Below are 14,985 nucleotides of genomic sequence, written 5' to 3' on the forward strand. Positions count from 1 at the left end.
TGAACTAAACCCCTTCAAGCTTGGTAAAGGTCCAGAAATATTGTTCCATTGAAGTTCTAATCGCCCAAGCTGAGTAAGAGATGAAAGTTCTTGAGGAAGTGTACCTTGAACATTCTGGTGTCCGATTTGGATCCGAGAGACACGTTTCTCAGCGCAAACCACATGGTTCCACTTGCACGGATCCGGGTCCGACCACCCAAGACTTTCAGGTAAAATGAGGCTCCTCTTGAGAGCCAACATGGCTGAAGCATCATCCGGGCTGGTTTGAGACTCGACAAACAAGAGTTCTGAACACAGAACCCCAAGAAACAGTAAAAAAGCTTGAAGCTTTAACCCAAAAATGGGGTTTTTTTTCATCTAAACAAGTTTTAAATTTCAACAGAAAAGATTAAGGAGTTAATGTACAGAATTTGCGCAGTGTTTTTTTTAATAATACAAATTATCACTGGATCCTGAAGAGAGAGAGAGACATTAGTCCTGGGGAAGAGACTAGAAAGTGGGGGCAGATCGAAGAAAATGCAACTGCTGCAAATGGTGGCGAAGGGACTAGAGAGAGCACATGGGACAAAGGGACCCACAAAAACTGAAAAGTTTATGAAAGGGATAGCATCAAATGACAGTGTTAAAAGGCTGGATAATGAGTGGACGATTCTTTAGAACATGGGCCTAAAGCCAGTTTGGCACCTGTGTTTGTGTTGTGTAGAAGGTAGAAGAATGGCCTTTTTGGTGACCTATTAAAGGAAAAAAGACGAGGAAAAGGAGAATGCCATCAAAAATTAATTTTGATAAGCAAAACTTCGTTAATCATGTTAAAAGCATAACTTTTAAGTTCCTTTAAATGCAAACATTTTATTATTATTTATAATCTCATTAAGCGCTAAATTTGTGGATCCAATTCCTTTACAACTAAAAAAAGTAAAAATCACTCAAAATCATGAATAATATAATTTGCAAAAATAGGCCTACAGACAGCAGAGCAGTTGGTTTTGCAAAACTAGTATCGGTAAAGGATTTGGGTGCTATTTCCAAGATATATATATATATATATATATAAGCCTGAACTCCACAACCATATAGACTGTGTGACAGAAGTAATAAATAAGGATGGGGGTGTCGTTCCGTCATCACTTCGAAATCCACGCAGTAGAAGGTGATAGGCACTATTCACAGAATAATCACCCTTCGTCTCGTCGTAATAAATTAATATTTCTGGTCGGTCGGTGAGGCTTAGGGGGATGGATTTTATCAGCTCCGTATGCACTTGCATATAATTGTCACTCATCAACGTGTCATCCCAACCTCTACATTCCCAAGGGGAGCCGAAACCGGCGGAAAGGAGTCCAGCCTAGCTAGGCAGCCAAGGGTCAGCCAAGACCTGAATGGAAGTGCCATTTCCCACTCTCCAGCGTGGTCCCTCTTCACTCTCCAGAGATGATGAACCAGGTTTGTCCCTGGCTGACATGTAGTCGGTGATGACGTTTCAGATGGGAAGGTGGCTGGTCAGGGGTACTCTAACGGTTCTGTTGGTTTGGTGAGGAGTCCGATCACGAATTCTGTCTTTGGGGATTCGTTGAATCTTGGAATTCGTGAATATGTCTATGAGGTAATTTTCCTGAAGTGCTTGTTTCTTAATTTAATTTTTTATTTCTGAAAATTGATTGTCTCGAATCTATATGAAAGTAACTTGTGGTGATGAAATGGAAAATTTGTAATTGCTGTTCTTTTTAATTTGGTAATATTTGGAGTTGGAAATGTTACATTGCATGTTATTTTATTTGGCAGTATAAAAATCAACTTAGCAAACAAGCAATGTATTTAGAATCAGGCAGAGCCAAGAAAGAACTATAAATAAAACATGATAAACAAGAAAAACATAAATAAATCTCAAAAGCATCTTTCGAACTTCATCAAAATTCATATGTCATCAATAAAGAACTATCCAAGCCACTAGCCTCTTTTTGCAATTCCATATAAGCAAACATTGAAAAAAATATATAAATCAAGTCAAGTGTAAAGCTTTAAATACTACATATTGTGTAAAAATATTTCTTCTCGCATTTTTAAAAGCAAACTCACAAATTAAACTTTCGTAATCAATATTTTCTAAAAAAATCTTGCTCAACAGATATCAAAACTAATCCATTCAATCGTTCTTGTAACTTGGTTGATCACAAATAAGATTTTAATAACTTTGTGTTTGTCTTATCCAACAGATATTGCAAGGCAGAGCTTGTGTTTGTCTTATTCTTCCATTGGTCCATTTTAGGCATATAAACTAATAAATGAAACAGCTGAATTCTCTCTGGTTAATATTAAGCTTAACTCATGGCTCACTTGTTCATGTTTATGTCCATTCACTGTTCCCCATCAACAGGTAGTGGAAGTATGGTCAGATGGGAGATGACTAGGCTGCAGGTGGAGCCTTTGTCACCTCCTGAACATACTGATAATGTTCAGGAAGAGATTGGGAAAGTTTCTGATGAAAATATAGAAGGTGAATATGATGTTCAAGAAGTTGGTGAAGAAGAAAATTCATTAGAAGGTTATCAGTTAGCCAGGGATAGGGTTAGAAGAGAAATAAGGGAACCCATTAGAATGAGAGACTACCTATCTCTAGCTTTACTGAATTATCAAGATTTGGCCTTTAAGGAGCCCAAAACATATGAGGAGGCTGTGAGTTGTCAGTCTTCAAAAGACTGGCAATTGGCTATGGAAGAGGAAAAGAACTCTTTAAGAAAAAATAAAACCTAGATTTTGGTTCCTAAACCTAAAGATAAATTCATAGTTAATTGTAAATGGATTTATACAATTAAGGAAGGAAATACAGCGAATCATCCCCTTAGATTTAAGGCCAGATTAGTGGCAAAAGGTTTTACTCAAAAACCCGGTATTGATTATAATGAAATTTTCTCACTTGTAGTTAAATATACTACCATACGTGTTATACTTACATTAGTTGCTCATTATGATTTTGAACTTGAACAAATGGATGTAAAAACTGTCTTCTTGCATGGAGACTTCGATGAAATTATCTATATGAGTCAACCACCTGGAGATGTTGATAATAAGAAACCTGAGCATGTGTGCTTGTTAAAAAGATCATTGTATGGACTTAAACAATCACCTAGATAATGGTATAAACGCTTTGATAACTTTGTGTCATCTGTAGGTTTTCTTAGAAGCTTTTTTTTATCATTGTCTATATTTTAAAAGGGATAAAATTGAATCTATGATTATTTACCTGCTTCTTTATGTGGATGATATATTGTTAATTGAACATCATATTAGTGATATTAATGATATTAGGAGATCTTTATGCTCTGAATTTGAGATGAAAGACTTGTGACATGCTAGAAGAATTTTAAGTGACATGCTAGAAGAATTTTAAGTATGGATATTAAGAGAAATATATCCAAACAGGTTCTTTTTCTATCACAATCTGCCTATGTTGAAAAAGTCTTATCTAAATTTTCTATACATGAATCAAAAACTGTCACTTTATCACTTGCAAGTCATTTTAAATTGAGTAAAGATCAGTGCCCAGTTGATGAATCTGATGTGAAATACATGCAAAAGGTCCCCTATGCTAATGCTGTGGGTCTGTTATGTACACTATGGTGTGTACAAGACCTGATGTAGCTCATGCTATTAGTAACCTAAGTAGATTTATGCCAATCCTGACCCTGAACATTGAACAACCTTAAAATGGTTACTTCGGTATCTAAAAGGAACATCTAACTTAGGTTTATGTTTTAATCCTAGTAAAGAAGATGTCATATTAAAGGGATTTGTAGATTCAGATTATATTGGGGACAGGGATAATAGAAAATCAACCAAATCTTATAAGTTTACTTTGTGTGGCACTTGTGTGAGTTGGAAATCACAATTACAGTCTATTGTTGCCCTATCAACCACTGAAGCAGAATATGTGGCTGCTACTGAAGCCATAAAAGAAGCACTATGGTTTAAAGGTTTGTTATGTGAAATTAATGTCCTGTCACAACCTATTGTAGTTTACTCAGATAGTTAAAGTGCAATTTATCTGTGTAAAAATTCAGTATTTTATGAAAGGACCAAACATATAGATGTTAGAATGCATTTTATAAGAGACATAATTCATAAAGAATCTGTTGTACTTGAAAAGATCCCAACTGAATTTAATCCTGCTGATATGGGAACCAAGGTACTGCCTCTTAACAAGTTTAGGTCTTGTTTGAAAATGTTGAAAATTGATACGGGGTAACCTTTGTGGTAATGTAGGTACACTGAACCTCTTGGTATAATGATCTGTGGAACTTAAAGAAGAAAATGAATATGTTTTGTGTCTCTATAGTGTGTCTAATGGTCATTGGCATCAATGTGGAGATTGTTTGGATTGTGATGCCAAAATCCAATTCAATCTATTAGGCTGTGATGAAAAGGGCTTAGCCCATTGCTGGTATCATATTTCCATTGCCCGATAATTCAAAGGTAGAGGCCCAACTACCCGAGCCCAACATGAGGCCACATGTGCTACTCCGAGCCATTGGATCACCTAGCTGATCTACGGTGATGTTGTCTTCAATATAAGAGACCTTTGGTGGTTGCTCTAGTTGACCGTGGGATATTTTCTGGTGACTCTTGAACTCTCTAGAATCGAGTCCTTCTCTCTGCTTCTCTACTCCTTCGTTTTCTTCGTGAATTTCCCCCAAGTTCTCTGTGATTTGAAAATCAATTCGTTCTGTGTGAACAGTAAATCTTAGTGATCCTTTCTTAAAGGAGTGAGTGAAGTCTGTCTAAGGGTTTTCCATTTTGACTCGTCAAAGTAGCTGCGTTCGGATTCCTTTTGTGGGTTTAGGTGTGTTTTGGTGTTTTTACCATTGTACAGAAGGGTACAATGATAAGTTCTGAGCCCAAACATTGAATGAACCTTGAAGTCGTTTTGTCCAATTTCTTGGTTAATTTTCTCTATGTGAGATTTGAAAATACTTGGTGTATTATATCAGGCCCTGGCTGCCTGGATTTGGCCTTGGCCTGGCCGAACAGCACAGCCCATTTTAAAAAAAATTCAGCTCCCAAAAGTGAAATCGTGACTCCGTCCCTGTCCAAGGATAATTTGAACGAAGATCTCTAATAGATGGATTCATTTTTTACGTGATCAAATTAAAAATGTTTCTGCCATAACAAAGTAGTTCAGTAACTTCAGATTGTGTTCTTAAAGAATTGGATTCGTTCCAAATGTCTTCGTTGGAAGATAATTTTGCTTACTAAAGTACAATAATTATTTTTAAAACCAAACTGTTTTTCTCAACCACTCCTTTGCATGGGAGATTATAAATTTTTCTCTTGTACTCCATTGCATCTGAGATTTGGTTTTGAATCAAACTACGACAGCTGCTTTACCTTTTTAAAATAATAAAAATTTAGTTCTTTAAGGAAACAAGCTAAAGTAGGTGCATCATTAAAGACATATTTTGTATATATACATTGAGTGCATGTTCGGTTAAGTTTAAATAATAACATTGTAAGCAAGCTTAACTTGAAATTTTTAATAATTCAAATTCTGCGGATTCAATCATCCAATACGATTTATTTATGCTTAAATATTAAGGTAGCTTTTTCATTTTCCTTCTTTGATTTTTTTTTTCAAAATTATTATAGGGTCCAGGAGAGAAGATATGACCAAGGATGCCCTCGAGGCATAACTCAGTGGTGCAAATGACAGGAGTGAGGAAGTTTTAACCTTGCTGAGTTCGATTCCTGAGATATGGAATTTGATTCTTTGTGAGGGGACAGTGTACGGACAAGCTATTGTTCCCTGGTCTGTTGGGACACATCCCGCGATTTATCTCCCTTATGATGTTCCAGAGGAGGGGTGGTAGGGTCGTCAAAGTTGGGATTCAACCTTTTTTATTTTATTTTATTTTTATTTTTTATTTTAGATACGACCGGGGACATTGGCTGGCCTCTTAAATGAGATTGCTTAGAAAACTGGGTGTTGCACTTCCCCCATGTGTTTTTCTGGTCCATCCCACTAAATTAATAGAAAGGAGAAATACGCAAAAACACACAAAATGGGAAACCATGCGTGATCGGGACAGCTACAGCCTATTGTACACTAAATCAAACAAGAATGGTTCTATCAGATATCTCTTGCCATTCTTTGCCTTATCCCTATTCTTATCTCTTGTTTTGCTTATTTTTCTTTGTTCAAATTACCCAACAGGATTATATAAAGGACTTGAAGAGACCAGTCCAATGAGTCGAACCTGAACATTCCGTGTTTCTCATTACTAGAATGTATGCAACATACACTCTGCACTTTCGATACAGCTGACACGAAACAAACATTTGAACGTAAAAAACTTGCATTATGATAGTTGGATAAAAATTTGAGCACAAATTGAATAAAAATGTGCATAGGCCCCTTTGACGCTAGTTGTATGCAACATATTGTTCAAATAAATTAAAATGCATTAAAATAAATGGATAAACATGTGTGTACATATTGAATAAACATTTCAAACACAGATTCTTTCGATATATATATATACCTAACACGCTACTAAAAAACATTTGTGCAAGGCGCCTTTAATACAATTACACAAATCAGGCAAAGCATAGCAAGTGAAAAACATACAAACTAATATTTGAGATACCTTAAATCCATTTCTAAATCTTCAAGCTAAGAAATCCAGCTACATGACTCAAATAAGCGATGACTAAAAACCAAGAAAAGGGGAGAAAATTAAAACATCAAGGAAGAACCACAACTGATTTAACAAGTAAAATCGGGTCATATAGTTGCCATAATCAAACTGCCATCTTTTTCACCTTCCATCCACTGATGTGAATGACTCAGCAAATCCATATGGCCGTGTTGGTATGCTAGTCTGAGTATTCTCCAAACTTGGTAAGTAGGATGAAGAAGATGAGTCCTCATGGCTACCTTCAAATGCTTGCCACTTCTTAAGTGCTTGAGGCAAAGACATTTCAAGATCAATGCCGTATATGTCCTCAGAGCATTGATTGGAAGGTTTCCAGAGCTCTAACAGAGAAGAAAGAACGTTGACAGCATGACCCATATCGGGCCTTTGATATGGTTCCCTTGCACAACAATGGCCCGCCAGTTCAGCAACAGTGCTGATGCTGGCTAAAGTTTCCTCATTGAGGTCAATCGTGGGGTCGATGGCCTTACGGAATGTATCCTTGTTCAGGTGCATTCGCCGGAACCATGTCACAAGGTGCATGCTCTCCTCAGGTTGGCTCTCATCGAGTGCCTTTCTCCCAGTGATCAGTTCCATCAAGATCACACCAAAACTGAAAACATCCACTTTCGTTGTCACTCTGCCAGTCACTGCCGAGCACATGAAAAGAGAAAGGCAATAAGAAATTTGTTGCATGAAGTCTGACACATTTAAGCATAGTATTACCAGTATGTATTCCATTATATATATATATATATATATATATAAAGGTTGGGTGCACGTGCAGAAAGTTAATCAGATCAGTCAGGCATGATATGTTATTTCAAGTTAAGCCAAAATAATTGACGAAGAAAGCAACAGAAAGAAAATACTGTTCCAATGTGATTGGTGCCTTTGTGCTCTTCCTACCAAAAGTATATTGTTATGTGCCATTACAGGCTAAGAAATCATCATTTACCTGGTTATTTTTATCAAATTTAATGAAAAAAATTTAAAGGTGGGGGAAAAAAATTCCCAAACGTGCAGAAAATTTGATGTATATATACCCTTGTAGAGGCTGCTAATAGTATAACACAAAAGGCTAATACTATCTATTGTTTTCATTTTACTATGCTGAAGAAACATGATTTGTCAATATGGACTACTAACCAATTTCACGAACTTATTTGCAATCAGAACATAGCGGTTGTAATAATAACTGAAGATGTTAGCCAAGTCCAAGATTCAAACTTGAGTATAAGACAGAAAATTAGAACTAATCAAGATCACAATTGATTTCAGGAAAATTTTACCTGCATATTCAGGTGCCAGGTATCCAAATGTTCCAGCAATTCTTGTCTCAATAGAGCCTTTCCCTTCTGGAGCAAGGCGCACAAGACCAAAATCTGCAACCTTGGCCCTCATATCATCCCCAAGAAGAATGTTGGATGGCTTTAAGTCCCTGTGTATGAAGCTTTGGTGGGCTAAACCATGTAGGTATTCTACGCCCCTAGCAACATCTAAGGCAATGGTCAATCTTTTTGTCCACTCCAGTGGTTGTAGCCCTTCATCTGCCCAGTTGAAAAGATGCCTACTTAGTGTCCCTTGAGGCATGTATTCATAAACAATAAGTTTTTCGTTTCCGTCAATACAGTATCCAAGAAGCGCGACAAGATGCCGATGTCGAACCTTTGTCAAAACAGCAATCTCAGATTCGAACTCTGCTAGCCCCTTCCCGGTTATCTCTCCACATTCCATTCTTTTTACAGCAATCTTTGTTCCGTCATGCAATTCTCCTTTGTAAACTGTCCCGAAGCCTCCTCGACCCAGTATATTCTCTTCACTGAAATTATTCGTCACATTTTTCAGTACTTGAATGGAGATCACCATGTTGGCTGCTTCAACCATTTGAATGTTGCTGGTTTCACTGGTAGAAACAGTATGACTTTCATTAACGGCACCAACACTGACGCTTGATCCTGCAACTGTTATCTTTACACTACCATTGTCTGATCCAGAATGACGAGGGTGAATTACCATAGCATTTGGACTCTGAACTCTGCTAAAACGCTTCTGTTTGCTCTTGTACAGACAGAAAGCTGCAACTCCAATCAAACAAAGCACAAAGACACCACCAACTACAGAAAATACAACCACTCCAATCCAATTTCGAGATTTCTTATGATCAGTTTGAGAACCGCCTTCATGTTCAGAACCAGAATTGGGTGTATTGGGAGAAGACATGCCAGGAGAGCTTGAATCACTCTTATCCTTCCCAATGTCAGAATTCCCATCCGTTTTTACAATGATGTTACTTCTAAAAGCCGGCACTTTCCCATGAAGCTGATTGTTTGATACATCTAGTTCAGTAAGTGCAGGCAGAGTGGCAAGGTCCTCCGGTATAGTGCCAGTAAGGTTATTATCAGCAAGAATCAATCTCTGCAGCAACTTGAGCGAAGCAAAATCAGGAGAAATTGTACCTATAAGCCCCATATTCCGAAAATTAACAATGGTTATGTTCTCATTGTTGCAAGTAATCCCAAACCAATCGTTACAAGGATCATTCCCCTTCCAACTCTCAGCAAATTTTCTAGGATAATCCATTGATCTTGAGATAGAAAGTAAAGTATTCACTCTACCATCACAATCCCCAGGTTGTGGCAAGCAAAAACTATTGGTATCTTTTGTCATATCCACAGAAACAGAGTCTTTAAACTTTGGTATTGGCCCTTGCAAAAAATTATTAGTCAAATTAACAACCTTTAAGGAGTCAAGATTTACCAAAGACATGGGAACGGGCCCTGTTAATGAATTATCCCTCAAACTCAAACTCTCCAAATTCTTCAAGCTTGAAAAATCAGGCAATGGACCAGAAAATCCATTTCCATGAAGCCAAACCTCCTTCAAGTATGTCATGTTCTGTATAACACCAATCTCTCCATCAAGTTTCTGCCCATTTAACCACAGAGACTCGATCTGGGATCCCGAAAAACTCGATGGCAACTCCCCTTCCAAGTTATTGAGAGCCAAATGCAAGTTTGTTAAACCAGGAAACTCGTCACCTCCTAAAAACGCTGGAATTTTTCCAGTAATATTTGCGGAATTAGCCGAGAAATTCTTAAGTGATGAAGCATTTTTAAGGCTTTCCGGAATTTCCCAACCAGAAAATGGATTATTATCAATCTCAACAGATATCAAAGAAGACATGCCAGTAAAAAAATCAGCAGGAATGGAAGTAAACTGATTGTTACTAAGCATCAATACTTGCAGTGAACTAAACCCCTTCAAGCTTGGTAAAGGTCCAGAAATATTGTTCCATTGAAGTTCTAATCGCCCAAGCTGAGTAAGAGATGTAAGTTCTTGAGGAAGTGTACCTTGAACATTCTGGTGCCCGATTTGGATCCGAGAGACACGTTTCTCAGCGCAAATCACATGGTTCCACTTGCACGGATCCGGGTCCGACCACCCAAGACTTTCCGGTAAAATGAGGCTCCTCTTGAGAGCCAACATGGCTGAAGCATCATCCGGGCTGGTTTGAGACTCGACAAACAAGAGTTCTGAACACAGAAACCCAAGAAACAGCAAAAAAGCTTGAAGCTTTAACCCAAAAATGGGGTTTTTTTTCATCTAAACAAGTTTTAAATTTCAACAGAAAAGATTAAGGAGTTAATGTACAGAATTTGCGCAGAGTTTTTTTAATAATACAAATTATCACTGGATCCTGAAGAGATAGAGAGACATTAGTCCTGGGGAAGAGACTAGAAAGTGGGGGCAGATCGAAGAAAATGCAACTGCTGCAAATGGTGGCGAAGGGACTAGAGAGCACATGGGACAAAGGGACCCACAAAAACTGAAAAGTTTACGAAAGGGATAGCATCAAAATGACACTGTTAAAAGGCTGGATAATGAGTGGACGATTCTTTAGAACATGGGCCTAAAGCCAGTTTGGCACCTGTGTTTGTGTTGTGTAGAAGGTAGAAGAATGGCCTTTTTGGTGACCTATTAAAGGAAAAAAGACGAGGAAAAGGAGAATGCCACCAAAAATTAATTTTGATAAGCAAAACTTTGTTAATCATGTTAAAAGTATAACTTTTAAGTTACTTTAAATGCAAACATTTTATTATTATTTATAATCTCATTAAGCGCTAAATTTGTGGATCCAATTCCTTTACAACTAAAAAAAGTAAAAATCACTCAAAATCATGAATAATATAATTTGCAAAAATAGGCCTACAGACAGCAGAGCAGTTGGTTTTGCAAAACTAGTATCGGTAAAGGATTTGGGTGCTATTTCCAAGATATATATATATATATATATATAGGAAACACGATTTTTTAGATTTTTACTCCAACTCCTAAAAAAATTTGTAGGGTACCATGAGTTCTCATGTCTTCAAGAGGAGTTGAAACTTAAAGAAAGTATAGGTATCATGGTATGTATTGTGTATGCTTGAGTATGTATTAAAGAGCAAATTATGCCATGTTTTATGGAATTTTTTCAAAATTCTTTTTCTACATATTTATTTTTCAATTATATATTTATACAATAAAATATTCTGTACGTAGATTCAAAACTTTTCACTACTTTTTAACTCTACATTTTTCAAAAATTTATCATTCAAAACATTATTTGTCCCAAATAATGACTATCAGAAAAGAGCATGAGAGGTAAAAATATCAATAGGTAGAATTCAACAAGAGGCAGCCTTTCTCGACACATTTATCTGCTCGTCACAAGCAAAGTTGAACTGGATTAGCCAAAACAACAAATAAATGCTCAAACATCTCACAATGAAGTTGCTACTAATGATCCTGTACTAAATGAGCCCCAAGAAATTGCATTAAGAAAGTCACAAAGTGACCTTAGACCTGCTATTTCTAATGATTATGTGATTTCCCTGCAAGAGTTTGAATTTAACTTTAGAATTGTTGATGATGATCCAATTTCATTTTTACAGGTCATCGAGAGTGCTAATTCTGAAAAGTTATTAGAAGCTATGAAAGATGAGTTGAAATCAATGGAGCTAATGAAGTTTGAGATCTAGTCGAATTACCTGAATCATGTAAGAGAGTTAAGTGTAAATGGACCTTGAAGACTAAGCGTGACTCTAATGCTAATATCAAATTATATAAAGTTAGACTTGTCGTCCAAGATTTTACTCAAAAAGAGAGCATTGATTACAAGGAGGCATTTTCGCCAATCTCCAAAAAGACTCACTTAGAATTATAATGGTTTTATTAGCTCATTATGACTTAGAGCTACATCAAATGAACGTGGAAATGACATTTCTTAATGGAATTTTGGATGAAAAAGTTTATATGGATTAACTTGAAGGTTTTTCAGTTGAAGGACAAAAATACATGGTGTGTAGTTAAAGAAATCAGTTTACGAACTTAAATAGGCTTCCCGTCAATTTTGTCTTAAGTTCAATAGTACCATTACTTCCTTTACATTTATGGAAAACATCATTGATCGATGAACATATCTAAAAGTTAGTGGTAGCAAGTTTATATTTTTGATTCTGTATATTGATGACAACTTGCTAGCCACTAATGATTTTAATATATTACATGAGACAAAGAAATTTCTCTCTAAAAATTTTGAAATGAAAGATATGGAAGAGACAGCCTATGTGATTGGAATTGAAATATTTCGAGATATGTCACAAAGATTGTCAGGGTTGTCTTAGAAAGTACATCAATAAAGTTTTAGAGATGTAAGATGAAAATTGTTCAACAAGTGTAGCTTCAATTCAAAAAGAAGACAAATTTACTCTCATCCAATGTCCTAAAAACGAATTGGAATGCAAACAAACGATAACTATTCCTTATGCATCTGTTGTTGGTAGTTTAATGGATGACTTATACTTGGCTAGACATCAATTTTATTGTCGGAATGCTAGGCAGTATCAAAGTTACACATGATTTGATCATTGGAAAGTTGCAAAAAAATTATTAAGATATTTGCGAGGAACGAAAAACTACATGCTCACTTATAAGAGATCTGATAACTTAGAAGTCATTGGAGGAGCTATCTCATGGAAAAGAAATGAGGCAGTTGGTCATTGCTGGCATGCTTTTAGGCCTTGGTTCAAGGAAAATTGGTTGCGAAACTTTATTTCGAAGCTTTAAATCGTCGATAGTATTGTCAAGCCGTTGAAACTTTATTGTGACAATTTTGCAACAGTCTTCTTTTGAAAGAACGACAAGTAATCTAAAGGTATTATAAACATGGATTTGAAGTATTTTGCTATTAAAGAAGTTTAAAAACAGAAAGCAGAGACGGATTTAGGGGGAGCTGGGTTGGGTTGTAGCCCCCCCCCCCACACTCAGGCTCAAGAGCTTTTTTTTAAGGTATTTTTTATTTTATTTTTTCTGGTAAAAAACCAGTTTTTTATGTATAAATTTTTTTTTTCCGCGTAGTAACCCCGTTTGAAATTTTGTAGTCTGATCTTGGATCCATCCCTAACAGAAAGTATCAATCGAGCATATTAGCACCAATCTTATGATTGTGGATCCGTTAACGAAAGGATCACGACTGAATATATTTAATGAACAGTATTACAAATCATCATTGACATTATCATGTAATTTCTATTGTTTATGTATTGACACTTTGAGATCATTTACGTATTTTTTTGACAAAATATTATTCCTATTATAGTTATTGGTACATGTACATGAATAGATTGTGTGGATGCTAACGATGATAGTCTTTTTTAAGATATTATTGGAATGTATCGAACTTCTCATATCATGTTAAGCGAGGACTAGCATTATAGTATATAGAAGGAATTATGCCGAAATGATGGTGTAAAACTGCCATAACTCTTATTCGTCTTTACTTGAAGATGATATATTAAGTGACCAATGTATGAAAGAATTTTAGCATTTCATGTGCACAATATGATATAAAGCCACATAATGATATAATATTATATGAACCAAGTGGGCGAATGTAAGATTTATTAATGTTGCCCAAGTAATATTATTAATAAATTAATTCAAGTGGTTTATAGCTGTCCACTTTGATGGAAAAGTGGGTAGTTATTTTTATGGCATATGAACTGTTTCTCTCTATCTATAAACGTGAATAAAATCCATCAAATTAAATTTATTCCATTAGAGAGAGAGAGAGAGAGAGAGCTCTTTTGCAGATTTAAATCTTTCAATTACTACCATGAATTAAAGTATGTTTCTTGATCAATCAAATTTATATGTGAAATCATGAATTTTAAAGATCCTGGTATTGAGTTTAATTGCTTACAATATACTGAACTAAAAAAGATTTCTTCTTTGTAATGAATTTGTGAATTCCAAGTCGCCACATCTTTTCTTTCTTTCTTTCTTTCTTTTTTTTTTTACTCGAATAATTGTAGTATCTACATTGTTGTCTATGTCGATGACATGTCATAGGTAACATCCCATAATTCATTGAAAAGTTTGTTTACCGACCTTTAACCGAACAATTGGAAAAATTGATCCAAACCGGTCAATTCGATTTGGAACTTTTGCTTTGTTTGGTTTCGTGGTGCAAATGTCAACCCCTAATTTCTTTGAAAAATAGGTATATTATTGTATTTTAGAGAGAGAATTATGGTAACATTTTCTTATAAAATAACTGAAGTTACCATCTATCGAATGCTTTTTCAAATTTTCAATTGAAGAACCGAGTAGGGCCTAACTGAGATTTTTCACATATGCCCGGATACATGCTAAACAATGTAAAATCGAGATATTGGGTCTAATCAGCACAAAGGTTTTATTTTTGGATCTAGATCACTTGGGCTATCACTATATTCTGTACTTGGATCCTGATTATGAAAAGCCCAAGTTATCTAGGGATAATTTGTTGGGCAACATATATATACATATATATACCAAAAGAGAAATTCTTGCCGCCGATCAATACTCCAATGACAATGGCTCATTTAATTCCATTTTTCAAGATTTTTTAAAATTTTTTTTTATGTATTTTTATCTCAAAATTTGGAAATAATCAATAGCAATTTGGAGTTTTAGTAACTTTGGAATTTTGATTCAAATAGTTCAGATTTTGTTTGATCATTGAGTACTAGATTATAGATTTTGTGATTATTCAGTAAATAAATAAAATTATAAACTAATTTTTTGTGATAACAGCTAATCTATTACATTTTTTTAACCGCTGAAAACATGATATATTTGAAACTTTGAATTCGATATTGTTGATTTGTTTGTGCTACTATATATGAAAATTCATCTTCAGATTTGTATCAATTTAATTGACTTAGTATATGAAAATTCAACTTCGAATTTAAAGAGTGCATACAAGGTGTTT

The 14,985-nt window shown here is 35.5% G+C and overlaps 1 protein-coding gene across 1 annotated transcript; it reads right to left on the reverse strand.

Annotated features, from left to right (window-relative positions):
- Nucleotides 1-6,628: 6,628 nt before the first annotated feature.
- LOC111375268 (receptor protein kinase TMK1-like) lies at nt 6,629-10,448 on the reverse strand. The gene is made up of 2 exons (XM_022998066.1): nt 7,979-10,448; nt 6,629-7,336 (listed from the first exon to the last, which is right to left on the reverse strand). The coding sequence occupies exons 1-2, from the start codon at nt 10,290-10,292 to the stop codon at nt 6,810-6,812; spliced, it is 2,841 nt and encodes a 946-aa protein (XP_022853834.1). The 5' UTR covers nt 10,293-10,448; the 3' UTR covers nt 6,629-6,809.
- Between the last annotated feature and the right edge of the window lie 4,537 nt (nt 10,449-14,985).

The sequence above is a fragment of the Olea europaea genome, unplaced genomic scaffold (genome assembly GCF_002742605.1).
Source record: "Olea europaea var. sylvestris unplaced genomic scaffold, O_europaea_v1 scaffold1354, whole genome shotgun sequence".
NCBI lineage: Eukaryota > Viridiplantae > Streptophyta > Magnoliopsida > Lamiales > Oleaceae > Olea > Olea europaea.

What these genes read in the sequence shown, in the direction of transcription:
- LOC111375268 (XM_022998066.1), bottom strand. Translation starts at nt 10,292, where the DNA reads ATGAAAAAAAACCCCATTTTTGGGTTAAAGCTTCAAGCTTTTTTGCTG. An exon ending in CCTGGCACCTGAATATGCAG is followed by an intron (nt 7,337 to 7,978) that starts GTAAAATTTTCC and finishes TGTGCTCGGCAG; the next exon opens with TGACTGGCAGAGTGACAACG.